This window comes from Peromyscus leucopus, chromosome 19 (genome assembly GCF_004664715.2).
Source record: "Peromyscus leucopus breed LL Stock chromosome 19, UCI_PerLeu_2.1, whole genome shotgun sequence".
Classification (NCBI taxonomy): domain Eukaryota; kingdom Metazoa; phylum Chordata; class Mammalia; order Rodentia; family Cricetidae; genus Peromyscus; species Peromyscus leucopus.
In genome coordinates, this window is record NC_051079.1 from 53,516,681 (window position 1) to 53,540,341 (window position 23,661).

At 44.3% G+C, this 23,661-nt stretch overlaps 1 protein-coding gene across 1 annotated transcript in view; it reads right to left on the reverse strand.

The window, feature by feature from the left end:
• Nucleotides 1-6,292: 6,292 nt before the first annotated feature.
• Ccbe1 (collagen and calcium binding EGF domains 1) overlaps nucleotides 6,293-23,661 on the reverse strand; it is a 248,035-nt gene continuing 230,666 nt past the window's right edge. The window contains exons 6-11 of the mRNA XM_028860372.2: nucleotides 23,470-23,573; nucleotides 16,879-16,999; nucleotides 9,468-9,607; nucleotides 9,337-9,372; nucleotides 8,644-8,679; nucleotides 6,293-6,996 (exon numbers count right to left, since the gene is read on the reverse strand). Of these exons, the coding sequence (XP_028716205.1) occupies nucleotides 6,763-6,996; nucleotides 8,644-8,679; nucleotides 9,337-9,372; nucleotides 9,468-9,607; nucleotides 16,879-16,999; nucleotides 23,470-23,573 (671 nt within the window). The 3' untranslated portion in view covers nucleotides 6,293-6,762. The remainder of the gene's footprint in view (nucleotides 6,997-8,643; nucleotides 8,680-9,336; nucleotides 9,373-9,467; nucleotides 9,608-16,878; nucleotides 17,000-23,469; nucleotides 23,574-23,661) is intronic.

A 23,661-nucleotide genomic window follows, 5' to 3' on the forward strand; every position in this document is an offset into this window, starting at 1 on the left:
AGTTACTGGAGAAGTTCTTTTTTCTTTCTCTTCTTTTCTTTTCTTTTTCTTTTTGAGACAGGGTTTATCTGTGTAGCCCTGGCTGTCCTGGAACTCTAGCAGACCCTCCTGTCTCTGTGTCCTGGCTGAGTGCTGGGATTAAAGGTATGTGCCACCATGTCAGGCTACCAGAGAAGTTCTAGTTCTTGGTGTCTTAGGATGCTCCAGTTTCCAGGGATTCCTCAAGGGATTGGCTCTAACAACCTCTTCTCTTTGGCTACAAAATTCTAAGGATTTTTCAAGTGCTTTATAAAAAAAAGTGACTTGGGGATGGAGAGGTACCTCAGCAATTAGAGTGTTTGCTACTCTTCTAGAGGACCTGAGTTCAGTTCCCAGGACCTATGCTAGGTGGATCTGACACCTTCTCCTGGCCTCTGACGGCCATTGTACATACATGGCATACAGTCACACAGACACACATGCACATATATAAATGAAAACAAAATTTTAAAGGTGGTATGTTTGCACATAACCCATCAGATCCACCCATTGACTTTCTATCTCTATATTACTTGCATAACCAGCACAGTGAAATGCTGTGTAAATAGTTGTATGGCTTAAAGAGGAGCAAGAAGAAAGTCTGCATGTATTCAGTATGGACACAAAATGTTTTCCTGAATATTTTAGATCCTCGGTTGAATCCACGGACATGGGGCCAACCATATAATTTTTTAAAGTAGTAGAAGAGACTAAGTCATCAGGATATAATAGCCATATGTGAACTCTCAACTCCTGTCAGAGTTGCAAATTAATCTAATTTTGCCCTGCTTGTGTGCGGTGATCAGAGCATACATTCCTGTGAGAGAGATGAGTCTCTGCTCCATAGAGCTCATTTCATGAACCCATCACATCACTCGGGAGCTTGCAAGAATGCAAACCTCAAACCCCCTGAGTCAGTCTTCATTTTTGTAAAGGTCTGCAGATGATTGATGTGTCAAGTTTGAGGGGGCTGATTTAGTCAACTGGTCTTCAAGTTATGGACTGCTACACATCAGAAAGTCATGAAGACAACTCAGGGTGTGACCCAAATTATAAACAATTGTGTAGAGAGAACATGAGAATGTAGTTTACATGGTAAGAGTAAACATTGTGAAATGTTTGCTTCAACTATAAGTATACAAGTGTTTGTGCTGGCATATTCTGTAAATCATACTTTCTCAGTGGGTCATGCTCAGAAGCATTTGAAAACCACGGAAGTTATGATCTGGCTGGTCACTCCCCAAAGCCTCTATGCTTTACCCCATCAAGTTCACCCACCAGAGCACTATCTGTTCAGTAAGTGCCCGGTGCAGAGACAGAATCAGAACATTCTTCTGTTTGCACGCAGCTCAATGTGAAATATGCTGGCAATGGCTATTAATAAGGAATTGACATAAAAATTATCCCAAACAATTGCAGGTTTCCTTGTATTAGACCACTTGCTAAATCTATTCTGTTTCCCCCTTTTGAGTGTTGGCTCCAAGTTACTTTTGGGGAGTAACTGTATTAGCTTTGCTAATTTTTTTCTTCGCCACTAAAGACAATCCCAACAGCCTTACTTACGCATTTGTCAGTCACCTCATAGCGCCTGCCTAGTGTGGAATAGAGCGTTGGGAAGCAAATGGCCCTGTGATGTCTTGTTGACACACTTTCTTTGTGTTATCTTCTGCACTGCGGTAAACTTTTAAGTGATTCCCAAGTGGGGAAAACTGTGTGTATGTCTGTGCTACGCTTACAAAGTCAACAAACGCAGTGATTCTGGTTTGTTCTGAAATACACCTTTATTAGAAATGTTTTTAGCTTTGTGGCATTTTGACAAGATGACTTACCTCTCAGGATGTGTGTGTGGCATAATAAAGGCACCAGTCTTAGGGGTTCATGAGGAATAAACTTTAGTTAAATCTAGTTTACTCAGCTCTTTCTGTACACTGTGAACTGTTCAGATGCCTAATTAAAAAAAAAAAAGCAAGTTCTTGTTCCTGGGGGCTGTGTGTGTGTGTGTGTGTGTGTGTGTGTGTGTGTGTGTGTGTGTGTGTGTGTATGTGTGTGGTGTGTGTGTGTGTGTGTTGTGTTGTTTGTGTGTGTGTATGTGTGTGTGTGTGTGTGTTGTTGTGTGTGTGTGTGTGTGTGTGTGTGTTGTGTGTTACACATATCAGTGTGGATGTGTGCTCATGTGAATGTGTGCAGGCATGCAAATGGAAGTCAAGGTCAATAGAGTGTATCTTTCTCAGTCATTTTCCACATCATTTTTGGAAATAGGGTCTCTTACTGAACCTAGAACAAGCGCCAAGAATCCCCATCTCCACCTCCCCAGTGCTGGGGCTACAGATGTATGTGGCACCCGACTTTTTATATGGGTGCTGGGAATCTGAACATGAGTGCTCATGCCTGCATGGCAAACATTTTACCAAGTAAACCATCTCCTCAGCCCTCCCAGGCCCTCTTAGTCTAGGAAGGAGGCAGATAGATCAGTACTTAGTTCTCAGAGAGGCCAAAAATCAATAAGGAAGCATGTATCTCTGCTTCCTGAGTGCAAAGGCAATGTTAACAGCCACCGTGATACCTGCAGCCGTGACTTTCCCACCACGATGAAGTGTCCCTCAAACCATGAGCAAAAAACAAAACAAAACAAAACAACAAAAACCCAAACCAAACCAAACCAAACAACAACAATAACAACAACCCTCCCCAAAGTTTCTTTTGTCATACAGATATTTTTGACATTCAACAAGAAGAGTAATGGATGCACCATATTCAGTTGGCCAGGGGATGGCTCCTTTTACAGTAGTGACCGGACAAAACACAGGAGAACCACGTAAGAAAAATAACTTTGTTATTAAGCATATACAGTCATACAAAAGCACTTCATAGTATTACATCCATGACTGTTGGAATATCAGTTTGACTGTTATATGACCTGATATAAATAATGGAGAGAGATATTGAAGTATAATACCAGTCACTGGGAAACAGAAACAGACTCATGAACCCCTCAAGGGAACAAGCTCTGGGAATGAGACAGAACATGCTGAGCTCCCTGAGGGATGTGTAGCCCAAACATCCTTTCCATGGTTTCTCTCTGATGGTAACATTTGTAGGAGAAGTATATAAAGCATATTATTTCAGCTTTAACAATTACAGCTCTTGTTTTTCATCTAAATAGAAAATTATTTTTGATATGTTGTGAAACATATATGATTACTATGTCAGGAAATAATACATCTATTTCCCTGAATACATGACCAATAACTTTAGAAGGCTCTATTCTATTGCTTGGCTCAGGTCCCAGCAAATGATTTTCCCTTTCAGAAAGGTTGCCTGGCAGATAATTTTGCTTGCAGGAGGTGCCTGCTGAGGCTGTCTCTGTGACACAGCCTGGATAAGGGAAGAAGAGGGAAATGATATTCAAAAGAAGATGGGTGGTTGCTTCCTGAGACCCCAAGATGAAGTATGATGCCTGGTCATGAAGAAGATCTGTCCCAACATGCCTGATAGTGACAATCCCAAGGCCAAGGTTGTTCAGAACCATGGAAAGAGAACATGGCCTATCTGGACCTACCTGGGTGCTCTGCACCTGGTCTTTGGTGGGGTAATATTCCTTCTTTCCCTCAAAGGTCAATGGGCACTTATTATTTACCTGTTGGACAATGGACTCTACACAGCAATATGACTTTAGTTAATTCTGCAGCAAGTACTGGAGAGTAACATAGAAAGCAAGAAAAGGCAGCATCCTCTTTGTACCCACTCCTTTGAAAAAAAAAGGCTTTATTTTTAATTATCTGTATGTGTATCTATGTGCGTATATGCGCATGTGAGTGCAGGTGCCACAGAAGCCACAAGGGGGCATCAGATCACCTGGAAGTGGGGTTATAGGAGTTTGTGAGCTGCCAGATGCATGAGCTGGAAATTGAACTCTGGCCCTCGGGAAGAGCAGCAAGCATCATTACTGCTGAGTCATCTCTTCAGTCTCCTACTCATTATTATTATTATTATTATTATTATTATTATTATTATTTATTATCATTATTATTACTGTTGTTTTGAGATAGGCTCTCATATAGCCTAGACTGGCCTCAAACTTGCTATGTAGCTGAGGTTGACATTGAACTCCTATCTATATCTACTTCTCAGGTGCTGGGATTACAGGCATATACCACTGTATCTGGCTACTAATATTTTTTTTTTTTGGCACAGGAAAGCTAATTATTTTTCCCTCTGGAACTGGGAAGGGAGAGTAGTTTTTTTCAACTAAAATGCATGTCTTCTCAGTGAGTTTTTATTCTCATTGCTTTATAAACACAAGTCTTACTTGTGGGGATTAGAAAAATTGAACAATTCTACTAATGAGTTGAGGGAGATATTAAAAAAAAAAACCAAAACATTTTTGCCATGAGATAAGAAGTGACTCAGTAAATCTGTTTAACCATGGGATTTTTGAGCAGAAGTTTGTTTAGATAGTAAAGCTTTGATTTTTTTTATCCACAACAAAAAGATACATGAGCAATAATGCTTTATCACTGAAAAGAACCTATAATTTGGACAAGTAGGGGCATACTCTGGTCTTATAGTTAGTTAGTAGTCCAAGTTTTGAAAATTTGAGGAGTAATGATTACCTAAATTGACCTGGTCCAGCAGACTGAGGTTACAAGATACAGGCTATTGTATGTTTTACTGGAGATAATTATCTAGAATAGACTCATGAATCCCGGGTATTATGACTTTCACTTCATTCTTTTAGTACATTATCCTGGCCTCTGGCCAAGCATGGAGTGTGCTTGTATTTAAACAGCATTTGGCAATAAAGATTATATTTCTAGACACATTTCACTGTCTAGAGAAAGTAGAGATTATAAAATTCCTCATAAAAAAAGATGGACATATCATTGCTCACAGAGCCTGTGCATAGTATTAAGAATTCATCCATCCACACCCTTGAAACTCCGGGTTCTATAAGCAGGCAAGCATGAAATAGGTTCCAGGTGGGATTTGACTGTGGTTGCATCCATCTCTTCAGGAACCCATGGTTGGCAAGGCCATCTGTGGTGATGCTCAGGTTCTGGAGAGACTGAGTGGGAAAGAGGAAGAGACAGGAAACAAGCAGGCAAGTGTGTGTTTGCCTTTACCATGAACTGCTGGTGGACAGCCACTGGAGATTCAGCATGAGTGTGTGGGAATCCTGCCTTTCTAATGGATTAGGAGGCCAGCAGGCAAGCAGGGATGGAGGGAGGGAAGAAAATAAGAGAAGTGAGGAACTGGTGGAGGGAGAGGAAGGGAGGGAAGGAGGAAAGGGATAGAAGGAGGAAGGAAGAAGAGAAGGGGCAAAGGAAAGGGAGAGGAAGAGAGAAAAGAGAGAGAAGAGAAGGGGCCATAAGAGGGATGAGAGAGGAATCGAAAGACCACTGGGCCACCTGAGCTCTGTAGACAGAGCCCCTTCTCATTGCTCGGGAAGAAGGAAGGACAGTGCCGTGCCATGCAGGCCCAATAGCAGTTTTCTTCCAACAAGCCGTCATAGTAGGGTGGGAGATGATGGAGCCTCTCAGGATATGGGGAAGAGCTAAATGGAAACTTCTTAGAACTATGAGGGGACACTGCAGGATAGCAGACAAGGGACCCTGGGGTAGGCGACCATATGAGCAAGATCCCTTGGGAAGCTCAAGAGAGCTCGAAGACACAAGGAAGGAGCCTGGCCTCTTGTTCCTTTCTGGGAACGTGAGTCCCTGGGGAATCCAGAATTACTCTAAGAAAGGACTCGGGGAGACACTGGAGAATGTGCATCCCTCCAAGCCATCTCCATCTGGCCCAGGAGAAAAAGTCAAGGAGACCTAGAACAGGGATTTTAACCAAATCAGGGGAAAATAGTGGAAAATTAGGTCAAGTTAGAAAAAAAATCTCTTCCCCTTCTCTGTCTCAGAGATCTCTCAGCTGTGCATTATTCCCAGGGCACTGGTTAGCTTGACTGGCTGGGGATGAGAACTCCAAGTGTCTTAAGAGCAGATTAACTTGCCTCTGGTGACCAAGCATTAGTGAAGCCCTCCTCAATGCCTCCCTGTCACCCTTTGCCAAGATTCCAGGCCAACAACTTCCCTCCAGCCTTGATTCAGCCAGGATCAGGGTCTGGGGGAACTTCTGGCCACCTGGTCAGTGCCAGGGCATTTTGTACTTCTTTTTTAATTCTTTTGTTTCTGTAACTAAATATAAAATAAGAAGCCTGGAAAATAGGATGCAGAATTTGAAATCTGTGATGTTGGGAAGCAAAAGTCATTTTTTTTTTTTGTCAACATCAATCTACATTGTGCTCCTTCAATCCCCCTTTAACTGAAGAGCCATACTCCCGACTGTAAAGGGTGAACAGTCAAGTATTTGGAACACAATTTTCTTTTTAGGATGAACCTTACACTTCAAGAGCCCACTTTGCCTCCCCTTTTGGCACTGTGTCAAAATGTAAGATTCTGTGGGAACAGTTAACTTAGAAATTCAAAAGCTCCTGAAGAACTAGGATGTCAAGGATGGTCCTGATGATAACCACCCAGTGGCTCTTCAAGAAGAGCATGTTAACCATAACATCCTCCTGTTGCCAGTGTGATGTGCAGGGTACCTGGAAAACAGAATTTGGAAGCAGAGTCAAGAGAGGGCAGGAAGACAGTACAGACAAAAGGCTTTGGGCCTCCAGTGGTATTTTCCTTCCGATGCAATGACTGGGCGAAGCTATGCTTCTCTTCTGGTGCCATGAAGACGTGGGACGTGCTATGGATAAAAGTTCCTGGGGGCCTCAGAGTCTCTTGCTTCACTTCTTCTGGAGGAGTCATCCCCAGATCCAAAGTCCAGAGTCTCTGGGTAGCTGGAAAATTCCTGAGGTAGGGGGAAGTCCTCCGTTGAAGAGTGAGTCCGGTGTCCGAACACCTTCTCCTGCAGCTCGGCGATGTCATTGCGGATGTCAGCCAGCACAAGCAGCAGGAAGTCGAAAGAACCTGGGGGTCCCTGTGCGCGTGGGAGGAATCAAAGCTGTGAAGTTATAGCTACTCGTCACGGCAGCATCCTGCAAATTGGCTTGCTGTGAGTCCTGTGGCTCGTGGGTGACTACCTTCTAACCAACTCTGTGGCTTAAATAGAGTAGATAGATCTAAGGACTGCAGGAGCAGCCTGGGATCCTCAGGCTTGTCCTCCAGTCCCTCTTCTCACACATGGACACTGGTGACACAGTCACCTCTCCTTTCTCAGGGGAGTTCCCAAAGAAACCTGGAGGTCAGTGCAGTGGTCAAGAGGTTAAGATTCTGCTGGATTTGAACCAACCTCTTCTGAGCTGTGTGTTCATGGCAAACTACCTGATATCTCTGTTTAAGCTTTCTCCACCTGTAAAATGCAGATTCACCACCACAGGCTTCCACTGGGCTCAGAGGTGGACATTTAAATGGAGTGAATGCAAAGGGCTTAGAGGGAAGGAAGAGTTTGAAATGTTTTCTGCTCTTCCTTAAAAAAATAATGAAGTTATTAATATGTTTATAAGAGGGGCAACTAAATGAAGCTGAGAGTATGCTGTTCCTTCTTGTCTAGAAAGATCCTAATCAAACCTTCCTTATTCTATTATTAGATATTCTTCATCATGTATAATATTTGGTAAGCTTTAATTTTTATGCAATGCCTCCTCAGAACTAGGATTACAAGTGCACTCTAATAATATTGGCTTTTTCACATGGACTCCAGGGATTGAATTCAGGTCCCCTTGCCTGCATGCCATGCACTATACTGACTCAGCTGCATCTTCAGCCTTTCTTCCAAACATCTTATGATACATTTGAAAATGGATTCCTGGCATAGTGGGCTTCAGAGGACATATTTCACATAAAGATCGTCAAGATCAAAGAAAAAGTAACAACAGGAAACAGATTTTAAAAATTCAAATGAGCTGCTTAAGGCATCTGCAGCTTTCTTCCTAACCACAGACTCGACTGCCTGAGTGACAGCTGAATGTGTCTTCTGCTACTAAGACCCACTCATACATGCTGTGGAATAATCCTTTGTACACTGTTAAGATGTGCTGCTCTCATTGTTTTAATAAAGAGCCAAGTAGTCAATAACTAGACAGGAAGAGGTTAGGCAGGAGAGCAAGACTGAGAAAACACTGGGAAGAAGATGGGTGGAGTCACTAGGCAAACACAGAGGGAGAAGGTCATGCAGAAAATGAGGCAACAAGCCATGAGCCATGTAGCAGCATGTAAATTAATAGAAACGGGTTAATTTAAGTTGTATGAGCTAGTTAGTAACAAGCCTAAGCTATGGGCTGAGCATTTATAATTAATAATAAGTTTCTGTGTGGTTTTTTGGGAGCTGGCTGTTGGCACAGAAACTTCCACCCACACATATATTTTTTTTAAAAAAAATGTTTAAATGTTATTTACTTGTGTGGGGATATGTATATCACTCCTTTGGAGGTTAGAGGATGACTTGCAGGAGTCAGTTCTCTCTTTCCAACATTCGGGTCCTGGGAATTGAACTCAAGTCATCAGTCTTGATGACAAGTGCTTTTACCCACTGAGTCATCTCACCAGCCCCAGCTCTACCATTTTATGAGTGCCACACTCTTGAGAGCATCCCGACTGGGTAAGCAGGACAGACAGTGTAACTTACCGGAGACCCTGGGGGCCCAGGTGCTCCTCTCTCCCCCTAAAACCGAAAGGTGAGGGTTAGCATTCTGGAGCATGCAGATGTTAGCACCACTGTCTCTGGTTAGACACCCGCCACCCACCACCGTCCTCCTGCAGGGAATAAATTCAGAGTTGGAGCTGGATTCAGGGGGGCCTCTTATTGGAACTGGCCAGCTTGGGTTGAATGGCTTGGCTGCTGAGTTCTCACAAGGCTATGTATTTTCAAACCAGATCTGATGAGGAATCTTGTCTTTCTAGGAAGTGTGCGAAACACCAGCCTTTCGAAAGTAAGGCAGGCACACCAGCTGCTGGCTGAGACAAGCAGCTGTCAGCTCTAGAGAGAAGCCAGCACTGTGTAGAATGGAGCTGTGTGCGGTTCTCCACTTAAATAAGTGAGGTCATTCTAAAAAAAACATAGATTAGTGAGGAATATGAGTGTAATCCTAACTACACAAGACTTATACCACAACACCCAGCTTGAAATTCATTTCCCTCACAATGTTGCATATGTTCTAAAAGTTTAGGATTTTCAAGCATTATAGGCTGTGGGGTTTGCCATTCTCAACTTGTATATCTGTGTCTCAACTTTCAATGGTAAATAGGGTTTGCCAAGCTTCATTGGATGTCCAAGTGGCTAGAGACAGACCTGTAGCTGTTAACCATTTACAAGACTTACCTTGGAGCCATGTCTTCCTGGTGCTCCTGGTGGGCCCTAGAAGACACAAGCATCTGATTTAACTAAAATAAATGTACAGAACAAGAACCATTTCCCCCAAGTATTACATGGGTCTCAGAGGAGATACTGACCACAGGGCCCCTCCGGCCTTGCTTAATGTGAGACAGGTCAGGGGATGGTCCCATAGGTCCCATTGAGCCCCGTGGGCCAGGCTGTCCAGGAGGGCCTGGCATACCAGGGAATCCAGGACTCCCCTTGGGTCCTGGTGAGCCTGTAATCAAGAACATCTTATTAGCACTTACCCCATAATAAAGACAAATACAGAATCTAGGAGTCACTGTAGACATTTGCCTTTTAACTCTGCTCTTTGCCTTGTGGCATTTATACTGTGTTCATGGAAATTTAAACTCAACACACTTAAAAGTGACTTCACCTTTCTCTCTTTTTTTGGACCATCTGTCACCTCTTTGCTCAAGTCAGAAACTTGACAATGTTCCTACAGTAGATCCTTAGTTCCACAGCCTCCCTGCTCAGTCACGGGTCTGCTTGCTTTACCTCTTTAAGCCTGTCCTGCCCTGTGTCTCTCTATCCCTGGATCCCAGAAGTATGTGATATTATCTACAGAGTACTTAAGAGTGCAAGGTTGTGGGGCTGGGGAGATGGCTCAGTGGATAAAATACTTTCTGCATAAAAATGAAGATCCAAGCTCAGATCTGTAGTACCCATGCAGGAGTTTGGTGTGGTGGTGAATATCTATAAACACAGTCCCTCCCAGAGGATGAGTGGGTTGATACAGGAAAATCCTAGGGACTTGCTGGTCAGCCAGTCTATCTGAAATGCAAGATGAAGACAGTGGTAGAGGAAGACAACAAAATTTTGACCCCTAGCCTCTATGTGTGTATGCTTGCACACACACACACACACACACCAGCAGAAAAAAAATTTTTTACCATCAAAGAGAGCTACATTTGAATCCTTGACAACTTGTTTGAGATCTCTAAACCTTAGTCTCTTATCTCCAAATGGGAATCAAATTCTCCAATATACAATGGCTGTATTAGATAGAATTTTAGACACGCACACACATTACATGGCATAGTGCCTCACAGGCAGTAAGCACTAAAAGTCTGCTGGGCCTCCACCTTTCTCACACTTGCCTCAACTCTTGCCTCATAACTTGTGCCCTCTGCCTCCTACTGATAGTGTTCACTCTTCACCCATGCTAAGAAGCTCAGTGGAATGTTTCTTAACTATAGAACTCTCCTACCTTTAATCATTACCATAAAAACGTCAATCCCCCAAGATGGGGAGCAAATGCTCTCTCCTGTAGGCATTATACATACTCAATGCTTGTGAGGGGATGGTAGAAGATACTGTTCTGTCCATGATTGTCTGGGGATGAGCGTGAAGAAGAGGTCTTAGGTATTTAAGGCCCAGAAGTGCGGGACAAAGAAAAGCGAAACTGTGTCTGCTCCCACAACTCCAGCATGAAATATAAAGTAAAAGGAATCTATGACTGAAGAACGGACAAGAGAATTGTGTAGGGACCTCAGAAAGCTGAGAGTGGAATACAGAGAAAACCCACGGATACCCACAGCACAAAGGAACAGCATGGATTTGAACATTTGAAGACTGCAAAGCACTGACGGAAAATATAGTGACAACAGAACCCCAAAGTAACTTAACTCGGGATTAGCATGACTCAACTTCCTGTTACAGATCTGACAACAGAGGAGGCCTGTCTCAGAGAGTGATTGGCAAGTTCCCCAGGCTTTAGCATTTCTCTACAAATGACGCGCAGCATACGATAAAACAAAACTGACACACATAAATAAGCAAGAGCAAAATAAACAAGCAGTTATCAAGTGATATAACAGTCAGCAGAATCAGACCCCAAGATGACTCACATATAAACCAGACACTAGATTACATCATATGGCTAGTTCTTAAATCCTCCCAATGCTCTGTAAGGAGCCGGATTTGAAGGGAGAAAACCGTGCCGCGGCTTCCTTTGCTCCAAGTTCAATCCCCTACTTGCTCATTCTCATCTTTCTCCAAGGCACTCTCCACCCCGTGACTCCTGTCCTTCCTCAGCAGACCCTGAGATGCTGTATCACCCAGGCTTCTGCTCTTTTGCTTTGCTGATACCCCAGTGAAACACAACAGACAGTGCACCCCAAATCATCTCAGTTCCTTTCCCTGTGAAAATTAAGTGCCCACTTCATCATGAACTCATCACATACAGGTGTATGTCTTATAAGCAACTGTTGCCTGTGAATATTCCTACTACTTAAAGATTGGGAGACTTCCTGCAATATCTGGGTTTCTGGCCATAGTTTGAAAACAGGAAGAAGTAAAATTAGACCCTAGTTCTGCTGCTGGCACAATGGTCTGGGGCATCAGTAGGTGTCCCTTTGGTTGAAGTCTGTGCTCTTTTCCAGCTCCTCACACAGTCATATTCACCCACCAAGGCCACCTGTTGGATCTCTGTAGATAAAAATTTGTCTTCTAAAGTTCTCTTTGGAGGCTTGTATCAACAGAGCATTGGGAGTATTTAAGAACTAGCTACATGACCATTTTTGTACCTGGGTGATGATAGTTGTTACCCAACTTTCTCATATAATTTTGTCATGGAGGTTGATTCAGAAACCTGTGGGGTTTCTCCACCTTTTATGAACAGAGTTAGAAACAGCCACGTTGGCCTGGGTGGAGCTTGCAATAAAGGAAGAGGTACCTCTGCACTGCCATTTAAGACATGCATGCAGGACACAGAATGTCTGTCACATGATGGGGTCTCCAGGAAATGCCTTTCCTCCTGAGGGTCACAAATGTTCAAGTTGAGGGGCTGAACCTTGATGCAGACTACAGCGCTTACTTCTGACCCTGAACATTATCCAGGGAAGATATGTGAAAAGGGTATAGGCAGTTAGAATACTTTTTTTTTTTTAAAAAAGTGCATAAAATACATAATACAAAGATTTTCATTTTAAAAATTTGTAAATGTGTAATTTACAAGGGTTGGGTGCCCTCACAAAGCAGTATCACAGAGCTGTAGAATGTTTTCATCATGTAAGAATAAATCTCTATGGACACAGAACTCTTCTCAAGTGCTGGGATTCCAGGTGTGCTCTAGCATGCCTGGCTGTATCTGCTCAATTTAAAAACTGGGTGAAATGTCTCCTAATTAGGTTAAATACATAATGTCTCCAAGACTAGTTCATGTATCATGTCAAAAGGTAGACTAAGAGTTCATTTGTATGGATGTATATACCAATTTTACTATTTTAGACACCCACCAAATAGTAAATGGGTAGCCTCTATTGGTCACTGAAGAGTAGTGTTATAGACATGGGTACTTGAATGCTTCAAGACCTTGCTTTCTATTCTCTTAGATGTATATGGACATGAAAAAATACACAGAAGTGGGATTGCTGGCCCATATGAAAGTTCTAGTTAATTACTTTCCCACAGTGGCTACATTATTTTACATCTTACAGTTTTCCTATAGTAGTTAGCTTTATTGTTGCTGTGATCAAATGCCAACTGAAAAACCCAAGAGTGAGATTTAATTTGGCTCATGGTTTCAGACTTATCAGTCCACCATGGTGAAGAGCATGGCAGAGCTCACAGCATGGGAAGCAGAGAAGCGGCAGGGGAGTGTTGGGGACAAGACACATCCTAGGACATGGCCCCAGGGACTTGTTCCAGATCTCATCTCCCCAAACAATGCCACCAGCAAGGGACCAAGCCCCAGCATACAAGGACCTTGAGAAGGAACACTGTATAGCCAAGCCCTAACACTGACTAATGCTTAACCTTTCCTTCCCCTTTTCTTATGATAGTGGGTATAAGGGGACTATCTTACTGTGGTTTGGGTTTGCATTCTTCTAATGACTCATAAGATTGAGTGATTTTCACAGCTTTGTTAGCTGTTTGTATATGTTCTTTGAGGAAATGACTATTCAAGTTCTTTGCCCATTTTTGAACCAGCTTGACTTTTACTGCTGTTAAATTATCTTATTTAAAACATATTCTAGATGCTAATCCTTCATTAGGTAAATGGCATCCAAAAATTTTCTCTCTTCCTATGGGCTGCCTTTTGACTCCTCTCAGGGTTTCATTTATACAGGTAAGTTTTAAAGTTTGGGATGATTTCACTTGCATCTGTTTCTGCTTTTGGGAACGTGTCTAAGAAATCACTGCAAAATCCATAGTATGCCACTTTGTATGACTTCAGTGTTTTAACGTTTAGGTCTTTCATCCATTTTGAGCTAACTTTTTCCATTTGGTGGAAGGTCAGGGTCATTATCCTGCATGTGGGAGAACATGAAACTTGACTTCAGTTCAGATAAGGAGCCCCGAGTGAGTGCAGGCTGTGTCTTATTCATCCACCCTCTCCCACAGAGGTCATGTCAGTGGACTGCTTATAAAGTTTTCCTGTGAAATGACCGCACTGGAGTGACCGGGTTGATTACTGTGCCATATTGTCTCCTTTGAGTTGTCTTTTCACTCATCACCAGTTCCTACTAACAGAACACAGTGACAGCACAGGATAATTCCACTCTCCGGAAAAACAAAACAAACAGCCAAAGACCTTAGGCTTTTCATATTTAGAGAAGTCATTTCTAGTTCACAGAATAATTATGGCAAAGATGAAGGCAGCCAATGCTTCATTCAAACATATCTCATGTCCCAACTCTCAATACCCATTCCAGGTACATACTGAAATCGTTTATTTGGGAAGGGGGACAGATCGCTCCCGTAATTATTCTATGTCCATAAGCTAGCAGTGAGATGTCACCTGCAGCTACCTAACCAGTAAGTGTCAGAGGTCACTGTATGTCAAGTGCCTTTAAAATGTAGGACCTTGATATGCCCATGGAAAGACCTTGTTATAACAGTGGAGGCCAGAGAGCCGGCCTCTCATCTCCAAAGCCAAAGGACCACTCCAGTGCAGTCTCCTGTGCTGCTGTTCAGTACTCAATTCATGATGGGCTCTGGGTGGAACTTCTGCTTAAAGGAGAGAGAACCTCATGAGCTCTCTAGCCACCCCAATACATCTCAGTGGAAAGCAACCCAAGTCTAGAAATAAACGAGAAATTCCTCATGCATCGCAAAAGCTCATTCATCTGCAATCAGACTGTTTCCCTCAAGGACCCTGGACAGCTCAAACCAGGTTTGAAACCAGATGGCAGAACCGGATGGCAAACTAGTGAGTCATTTGTTAAGAAAACCAACAGCCAATGGCTTCCCTGCTCCTGCAGCTGTCCCTGTTCAGGTGACATGTGGACTGGCCTGGAGATGCAAAGCAAGAGCAGCCACTTATAGAGAGCCTGGGGCCACGGAATCACTTGTAAGGAGAGAGCCCCTGCCTACTTAGAAGAAGCAAGAGGATACCAGTGTGAGGATCTTCTGCCATGACACTGAGAATATTCACATCAGGGGATGAACAGGAGGTTACACCAAAGTCCTGGGGCAGTTCTTCTGTGGAGACTGAGCCTCAGGCCAGTAGTGGAAACCAGGGGGTTAAGACATGCTAGACAGAAAGCACAGAATCCTTCAGAAAGAAAACTTAGCCTTCCTACTGATCTTTTGATAGCTTGGCCATGCCCTTCCCATTCTCATAGTTTACCAATCTCCCTTGACCAGTTCAATCCTCCAATGCCCACCTCCGACTGCAAGCTACATGCTATCTCCCTGCAGCCTTGATAATAAAAAGCTCCTGTGTTCTGACTGGGAGGAAGCTAAATCCCTTTCTTGATTTTGTTTGTTGTTGTTTGTTTGCTTTTTTTTTTTTGAGACGGAATCTCACTCTCCATCCCAGGCTGGTCTCAAATGCACAGCCATTTCCTGCCTCAGCCTCCTCAGTGCTAGGGTTCCAGGGGTAAGTCTGGCTTACTTTCCTCTGTAGTCATTATATGTCACCTCTTCCCAGCTAGGACATCAGAGGTCAGACCCAGCACACTGCTGAGTTGATAACAAGGCACCAGACAGCCATGGTCTAGTGCTACCTACTAATACTAATGTCATTTCTTGTACCAGTGTGAAAGACTCTACTAATGTATATGGAGAGGTTCACAATAAAGTGTAAAACACCTCAGAACTTGAAGAAATAAGTTCTCACTGTATCTTCTAACAAAGTAAGGGAGAATCTCTGAAACCATGTGCTGATAGAAAAATGACAGCCATACCGAACATAAGCTGTGCGGGTCCTCTGAAATGCATTCTGGGAATGGAAAAGCCTTGGTGAAGGAAAGCAGTTGGTGGATATCTGGAGCTGGTATGGGGAGAGCACATGGTGGTCCATGCCTCAAGGGAACTTTGTGGATGGTGGAAACTTCCTGTATTGTGAGGTTGGTGTGGAGCATAATTAACAGGGGAGTCTATACTTGTCAAAAGGTAAAACTCAACCCTGGAATGGCCTACCCTCATTGTGTGATCTATACTTCAACAAATCCCACTTACAATATAATAGGAATAAGAATATCACTGGAAATGTGTTAAGCAAGAAAAGAAGGTAGACAAAGAACTGGGGAAGGTGGCTATGGGGCTGGCTGCGATTCTGCAAAATGAATGATTTTATGAGTTTACTACTCTGTATGTTAAGGTTTTCCTAGGAAGAATGTAGACAAATTGCTAAAAGGTCTTATTAATAAAAAACTTGGAGCCAGAAATTGGGGTTAAAGTCTGAGAGAGATTAGAGGAATAGGAAAAGCCACAGCTAACCTCACCTCACCAACTCCGCAGCTTCAAAAAGCGAGCTACTTCCTGTCTACCATACCTATATGCCTTTCTGTTCTGTTCTCTCACTTGCTCTCTCAGCCCAGCTACATCACTTCTTCTTCCTGCCCAGCTCTGTCACTTCCTGTCTATCTGTACAGACCTCCAGACCTTTATGGTTAGTGCTGGAATTAAAGGCATGTATCACCATGCCTGGTTCTGTTCCCAGTGTGGCCTTGTACTCACAGAGATCCAGACAGATCCCTGCCTCCCAAGTGATAGGATTAAAGGCATGTGCTACAATTGCCTTACTTCTATGTTAATATACTGGCTGGCTCTTTCCTCTGATCCTCAGGTAAATTTTATTGGGAGACACAGTATATTGGTGGGACACAATACATCACCATGGAAGAACTTAAATAATAGTCTTCATGGGGCTTCTCATTAACTTAATTGTTTTTGAGATAGGATCTCACCATGTAGCCCAGTCTAGATTCTAACTCATGATCCTTCTTCCACTGATTCCTGAGTACTGGAATTCCAGGTGTGTGGTACCATTATTGGGTTTTAAAACGACCATTAGGAGTCTTATCTGATCTCAGAAAATTAACCCTTTCTTCCCAAGCTACAGAACCTAACTCCCCCATGGCCTGTCATTGTACAGGCACGTTGCCCTGCACATCAGCTTTCACCTGTGAGAACTAGAGGAAGCTAGAGAGCCCTGTCCAACCTTGGTGTATGTGAGCTCCCAGTCAGCCTGTGTTCTAGTGCGTGGAGAGGGCAGAAATGCCACCAGCTTCCTAAGCTCTTCTTCATACTCACCAGGAGGGCCCTGCCCCCCAGGCAGGCCAGGAGGTCCTGGAAGGTAGGTGTTTGAGGCCAGCACCTTGTCACCATTGACGTACTTGCCCAGTTCAGCAGCACTGTTGGGAAGCTGAGCAATCTATAAAGACAAGGGAGCAGGAAGTCAGCATTGTTCCGTGAGGAAGTCTATGTTAGAGTCTTTGGTAGAGGCTGCAAGATCTTCTCACGATTTTGCTCTTAACTGTAGCTAGTCAGAGTGCAAAGGGGCCAGAGAGATCCTGTCTAGCTGAGGAGCTGTCCAGCGCAAACTTCTTGCATGAGTTTTCTCAGTGAGCCAGTGGTTGAAGCCAGGACATTGAGAGTTGCCGGGATCCACAGAACACAGTTACTATGACTAATAAAACATACTGGCTTTGTACTTCCAATCCTTTCAAGTAACTACTTTATAACTCAAACATATATTTATTATATATTGTATGCCAGGACCTGTGCTTTGTTTTATGGATTCAGCGGTTACCAAGACATGGCCCCTTCCCTTAAAGAATGTTCAGTCCTGGGAACCAGGAACAAGACTGTGGGTGGCCGTTCATACATACATTCAGGGACAACCTTCAGAACAAATGGGCAGTAGAAACTTGGGTGGCTTAAAAAAGTGTCCACAAATTCTTCAACACTCCTTTCAAAGGTAAGGCTTGTTTTCATTGTTGGATTGGTTATCTGTTTCTAATGAACAGAGTGTGATAAAGGTGGTAGTGGGTAGCTCCTGAGACTGTTGGTTCTGAGGATACCACTCTGCTTGCTCTCTTGGATTTCTCATCCTAGAGGAAGCCAGAAGACTGCATGGACCAGTGACATTAGCATTCATTGAAGTCGGGCAACCTGTGAATCTGGGAAAGCTTTGATGGTAACCGAACAGCTGCAAAGTTAATTTCCTCACGGATAGAGGAGATGGGTGGAGGCAGCCTTGTGTGCCCTGAGAATCAGCATTGCATTATTTCAGATCAGGTCTCACGGTTTAGAGTCATAAGAGGACACTGCTGTGATCTGGTGTTGAATAAAATGCTGCTGCTGTCTTGTAGACAGCGACAACTTGAAAATGAATATAAGAACATGATGGAGTAACAAAAGTAAACACACTCTCTGGGACCATGGCTCAACTCTGGCCACTGAAGCCTAATCCAGCCACCAGCCACCAGCCACCAGTTGAGACATGGAGATATGAATCCTAGTATGGGACTCTGGCTTTGGAAAGAACAACACTGAAATGTCAGCCTTGCCAAGGTCCATCCGTAGGGTCTCGTTCTTGTTATAAACAAGTTGGTAACATTTGCCCATGAGGGCTGCTGCACACAGAAATGGATGCCTGGATCCAGTGTCCAGCCATGGTTACTGCCCAGTGGAAAGGTTCTGCCTGCACTCACTCCTGGCTCTGTGCCCAGGAGGCAACTTCAGGAAAGTCTTCTAGCCTTCCACATTTTCACCTCCACATCTACAAGATGAGAAGTGTGTCACTAGATGATGACATCTTCATATTCAAAATCCTGTCGTCTGGCTTGGGATGGAGATCTACTGTGGCTGGGTTTTTTAACACGGCTCCTGTTGCTTTTTCCTTTTGGTTAACTCCAATGTTCAAGTTGTATTCAAGTTATAAAATTAGCCAGTGAATACAACCCTGATGTTCCTGCAGCCTGTAGGCTCCATACTCCTAAGGCAAGTGGAAAGGAAAGGTAGTGGGTGTGACCAGCTACATTCTTCCAGAAATATCAGGGAGTGGGCTTGTGGGGTGGGAGTGTTTGGAGGCAAGACTTTAGCAACATGAGCAGGGCCTGTACTTCTCCTGAGTGTCCATCAATGGACTTCCCATTGTTATTCTCTCAGATCAGATTTTTCTTGTATTAAAAGCATCTGCTCTGGAGAGCTGTTGGCATGAGCTGGCAGAATACCAAATACAGAACGCTCACTGTTAATGTTCAGCACGTGCTTGGTAGATACAGAGCTTGATCCAGGCAGCAGGCACTGCTGTAAATCTCTTATGGACAATAATTAATTTGACATTGTATTTAACATGTGTTATCTCCTTTCATAAAGGCCACTTCTTCCAAGTCCATCATGTACTTGGTACTATATTCACCCCAATGAGCCTCTTTTTCCTCCCTCTCATCTTCTTTCCTCAAGTCTATCTTCTGCTTTCATGACACACACAACACACACACACACACACACACACACGGACATATGCATGCACACACACACATACATGCATGAATATCTTTATGTATCTATGTACAATCTAAAAATCGCAAATGTGAGAAAACATTCGTTCTGGTTTGTTTTTTGTCAACTTGACCATCTTTGGTCATTTTGGAAGAAGGATCAGCTGAGAAAATGCCCGCAGAAGAGTGTCCTGTAGGCGAGTCTGTGGGGCATGCTCTTGATTAATAATTGCTGTGGAAGGGCCCAGCCCGCTGTTGACAGTACCACCTCTGGGCAGGCGGTCTTTGGTTGTGTAAGAAAGCAGGATGATAAAGGCATCATGAACGAGGTGGTAAGCAGTGTTCCTCCATGACCCATTTCAGTTCCTGCCTCAAGGTTCCTGTCCTGACTTCCCCTCATGCTGGACCTTGGTTGAGTTATATATAATCAAATAAACCCTTTCCACCACAAGTTACTTAATCATGGTCTTTATCACAGCAATAGAAACTTACCCAAGAAAGCATGCATTTTTTTTTTTTTTTGTCTGAGTCTAGCTCATTTCACTAAACATGCTCATCTCCAGTGCACCTATCTCTCTGGAAATTATTACTCTTTGTGGTTCAATACAATTTCATGGTGCATATGTACATTTTCTTTAAAAATGTTATGACATGTATTTGTGCGTGTGTGTGCGTGTGCGTGTGCGTGTGCGTGTGCGTGTGCGTGTGTGTGTGTGTGTGTGTGTGTGTGTGTGTGGTGTGTGATACAGCTGGGGAAGTCAGTTCAGACCCTGCATATGTGCTCTGTAGGAAAGTGAACCAGGATCGCAGTGAGCCTGCTCACGGTGTGCACCTCACTGACCTCCGACTTCTCAAGCTTGGCTACCTCCCCATTCCCTCCATTCACCATTAAGTCACGCTGTTGGCTTGGTTTCTTGGTAAAATGTCAACTTACTTGATGAGGCAGGACCTTACTCCATACTGTTTGTATTTCCTCGTCGCTCAGGCTACTGTAAGGCAGAGTGGGCGCTCATCAAATCCTTGTGACATCACCTTGACTGCTCACTATGGGCTAACTGTGGGTGGCCGGGTAGGAGAGGAGAGGTGCCCTGCTCCCTGTACAGTGGCCTTCGGAGGCGGAGCACACTGGTGGGTTCTGAGCTGCTGAGCAGGCTTGCTGATGCGCTATACCTCACTCTTTGGGGTCTTTCTCCCCTGGTCCTCAATAGCTGCCTCATTCCTGCAGTCCATCTAGCCATGGGAGTACATTTCTAAAGAGAAACCAATAGGCTGTAGACTCTCACTCTTCCTCCATCAACCAAAGCTGAATGGCAGGTACTTTACCTGTCCCCAAGCTCCCTTTCTTATCAAATCACATTCCTTTTCTGACTTAAAAAAAAAATGAAGGGGAAGAAGCAGTGAGGTCTGAAGGGATGGTATAAGCCCCAAACAGGACGTTTCATAGAACTAATATATGTAGCTTAGACACTGACTAAAGCAAGCATGCTCAGTGAACACTCAAGCCAACCTGTAGACCTCCCGGCCCTCCCAAATTTCCCTAAGTGCCCTCCACCACTCTCCTCCTTTCCTTAAAACGTACCCACTGTCCTGACTTGTACATAATGTCTACATTAACCAAGCAATCCACCACCCAGCGATCCTCACTTGAACACTGCGGTTAACCTTGCTAGTTAAAAAAAATGACAACAGGTCTTGCAGGTTCCTTGTATCCTGCATGTTGCTGTTTTATGTGGCTTTCTTTTCCGACTGATCCTGAAGAGCCAAAGGATTTAGCCTGGAGCATTTTCTGTGGCTAGAATTCTGACTCCTGTATGCTCATGGTGTAGTTCAACATGTGTGCACACCACCTCATACTGTGGGGTTGGCTGCTCTCCAGCACCTCCCTCCTCATATAACCACTTCTTGGACAATGTTTATCCGGGCAAATAAATGCCTCGTGTTCTATGAAAAGAACAGATGGTATCAGCAGTAGCAAGTGGATGTTCAAAGCAAATCAGGATCTACACCAGGCTTCAGGAGAAGGTGTGGATTTTTAGGTCTGACCTCTTGAGTATGCACTGCATCTCTGGGAATGCTAGCATGCTTCTTACAAGGCTATGGTGACAGTTAAGTGAGATTTTGCATATAAAACTGCTTCCCATGTGTCAGGAAGCCATATATTCCAGGAGGTATCTTTTAAAGAGAATTGACCCTCAGCTGGGTATGGTGACACGTGCCTGTGACCCCAGCACTTGGGAGGCAGAGGCAGGAAGATCAAAAGTTCAAGGTCATCCTCTACTGCATATAGTTCGTTCAAGGCCAGGTTGGTTACAGATGAGACCTGTTTGAAAGAAGAAGGGAGGAAGAAGAAAGGAAAGGGAGGGTAAGAAGAAAAGAAAGGAAAAGGAAAAGGAAAGAAAAGGGAAGGGAGGAAAAGAAAGGAAAGGAAAAAGAAATAGGGATAAGGAAAAAGGTTCAGTGGGCAAGTGTTTGCCCTGAGCCAGGATCCTCAGCACTCATATAAATGCAGGGCAGAGAAGCACACATCTATAGCCCTGCTCTGGGGTGATGGAGACAGACAGATCCCGGGGACTTGCTAGCCAGCCTGTCTAGCTGAAATGGCAAGCTCCGGGTTTGGTGGCAGACTCCGTCTCAAAATACAAGTTGGAGAATGATGCAGGAAGACAACTAATATTGACTTCTGGCCTCCACACAGGCACGCAGACAGGTAAACAACCCTGCACACATATGCAGGCACATACCCCCATACATACACATAAAGCATCACTCCTTCTAATGCTCCACAAATGCCAGGGCTCAGGCCGTGTGCATGGGGACAGTGAGGCACAAGGTAGAGCAATACTTGATCAACCGAACCACGAGAGAGAGAGAGAGAGAGAGAGAGAGAGAGAGAGAGAGAGAGAGAGAGAATAAAGGCTGAGATAACCTCATGATTCCTCGAAAATGTCAGCGAACCTCTGAGGGTCTTATGTATCTCAACATAAGTCGGCTTGCTTGGAACATACAATACTGGTGGGCAATTAAGAGAAGGCCAAACCCAGCAACTAGTTTGCGAAGAGCTCACAATATCAAGTGCCTTAAAACCACTCCAGCTGGAAAGAATTTGTGTAAGGTCATAGGTTATTTCCAGGGAAGGAAAGTGAAGCCAGCTTTGTGCCTTGAGACCATAATCAGCTACCTCCCCCACGCCTGATGCTCTAGCCTATGAAAGGCAAGCTTAATGCTTCTACAAACCTTCTGGGTTTCCTCTAAAGATGTTAACATCAATTCAAGTGTCACCTGGGGATAGCTGTAGATATCTCTTCTTTCCCTTTGTTTATCCTGGCACACAGACAAGGTTTTCTGCCTAGTATATCACGAGCTATTTATGATGAGGTCCATGATTTCCTCTGGACTATACAACTGTGTAACATCCAGATCCATACAAGCCTCTGCTAACGTCGGTCATGACCTCACCAGCCCGTGCATCAGAGGTCGGAAACGCCGCTTCCCTTCTCGGCCCCTTGTTCCCATGGTTTAGCTGGTAGCTGGGTTTCTCATTAGGGCGGCTGCCACTCTTCTGGCCGTGGAAGAGAGGGTGTCTCATGTTTACCCTTTTACCCTTTAGAATAACTGGCTGCCAAAGTTAAACAGATTATACACACCACTTTGATCTCCTGAGAGCCTTGAGTGGAAGTGATTAAACAAACAAAGCCGTACGTTTATGTTTGGGCAGCTGAAGAACCGTTTCAGAGTGGCTGACAAAGCCAGTAAGTGTACTGACCTCAGGTGTGATAAACACCGAGCCAGGAGAGTCACCCAAGAATCCAGGCTGCTAAGACCTATCATGAAGCCCTTCCTCACAGCTGGATGACATTAGCAGCGCCCTGGTGCCCAACTCATCAGGCGGAGTCTTTCAGAAAGGGAGTTGGTCCTCACTCCTGGTGACATGAAGCACTCAGAGGACTGATTTCCTAGATGCATATTTTCCCCCAGACCATAAAGTTACACGAGAAAATGAAGGCACCACAGGATGCCGCCGGTTTACAGAAGAGAGAGAGAACTTTTGAGAGAGAACGTTTTCAATGAATAAAACAGATAAAAATAGCATTGCCTAGGTCTGCCCGGAGCCGCGAATCGATACCTTCTACAAGAAGTATTAATGACTTCTACTTTTTCAATGACTTTGTATGTACCCATTGCCAGGCCTGATAGAGTAACGCCCTCCTTGGGTCTTCGCCTTGTGTTCCGTTGCTGTTTAGGTGGCCAGCAGCTCTGGAGCGGGGAAACATCCAGAGTTCCCGTCTGGCTGACGCTAACCGCAACGCTCAGCTAGGGCGGTCTGTTTTCTCACCCAGCCGCTGTTCCCCAAACCCCGACACCGGCTTCACCCTGCCCCTTGCCGAGCTCAGTGTACCTTCTGCTTCAGCTGCAGCACCGTCTGCTTCATCTGCGAGAACTCCTTGCACGTCGCGCAGCAAGTCCCGGCTCTCACCTCGTTCTCGGCCTTCTCCTCGTGCCCTGGGAAAAGACACAGGCTCAGCTCCATCTGGGAGGCTGGCAGGGCACATGCCTGGAGAGATGGCACTAAAGGGCAGTCTCTGGGCAT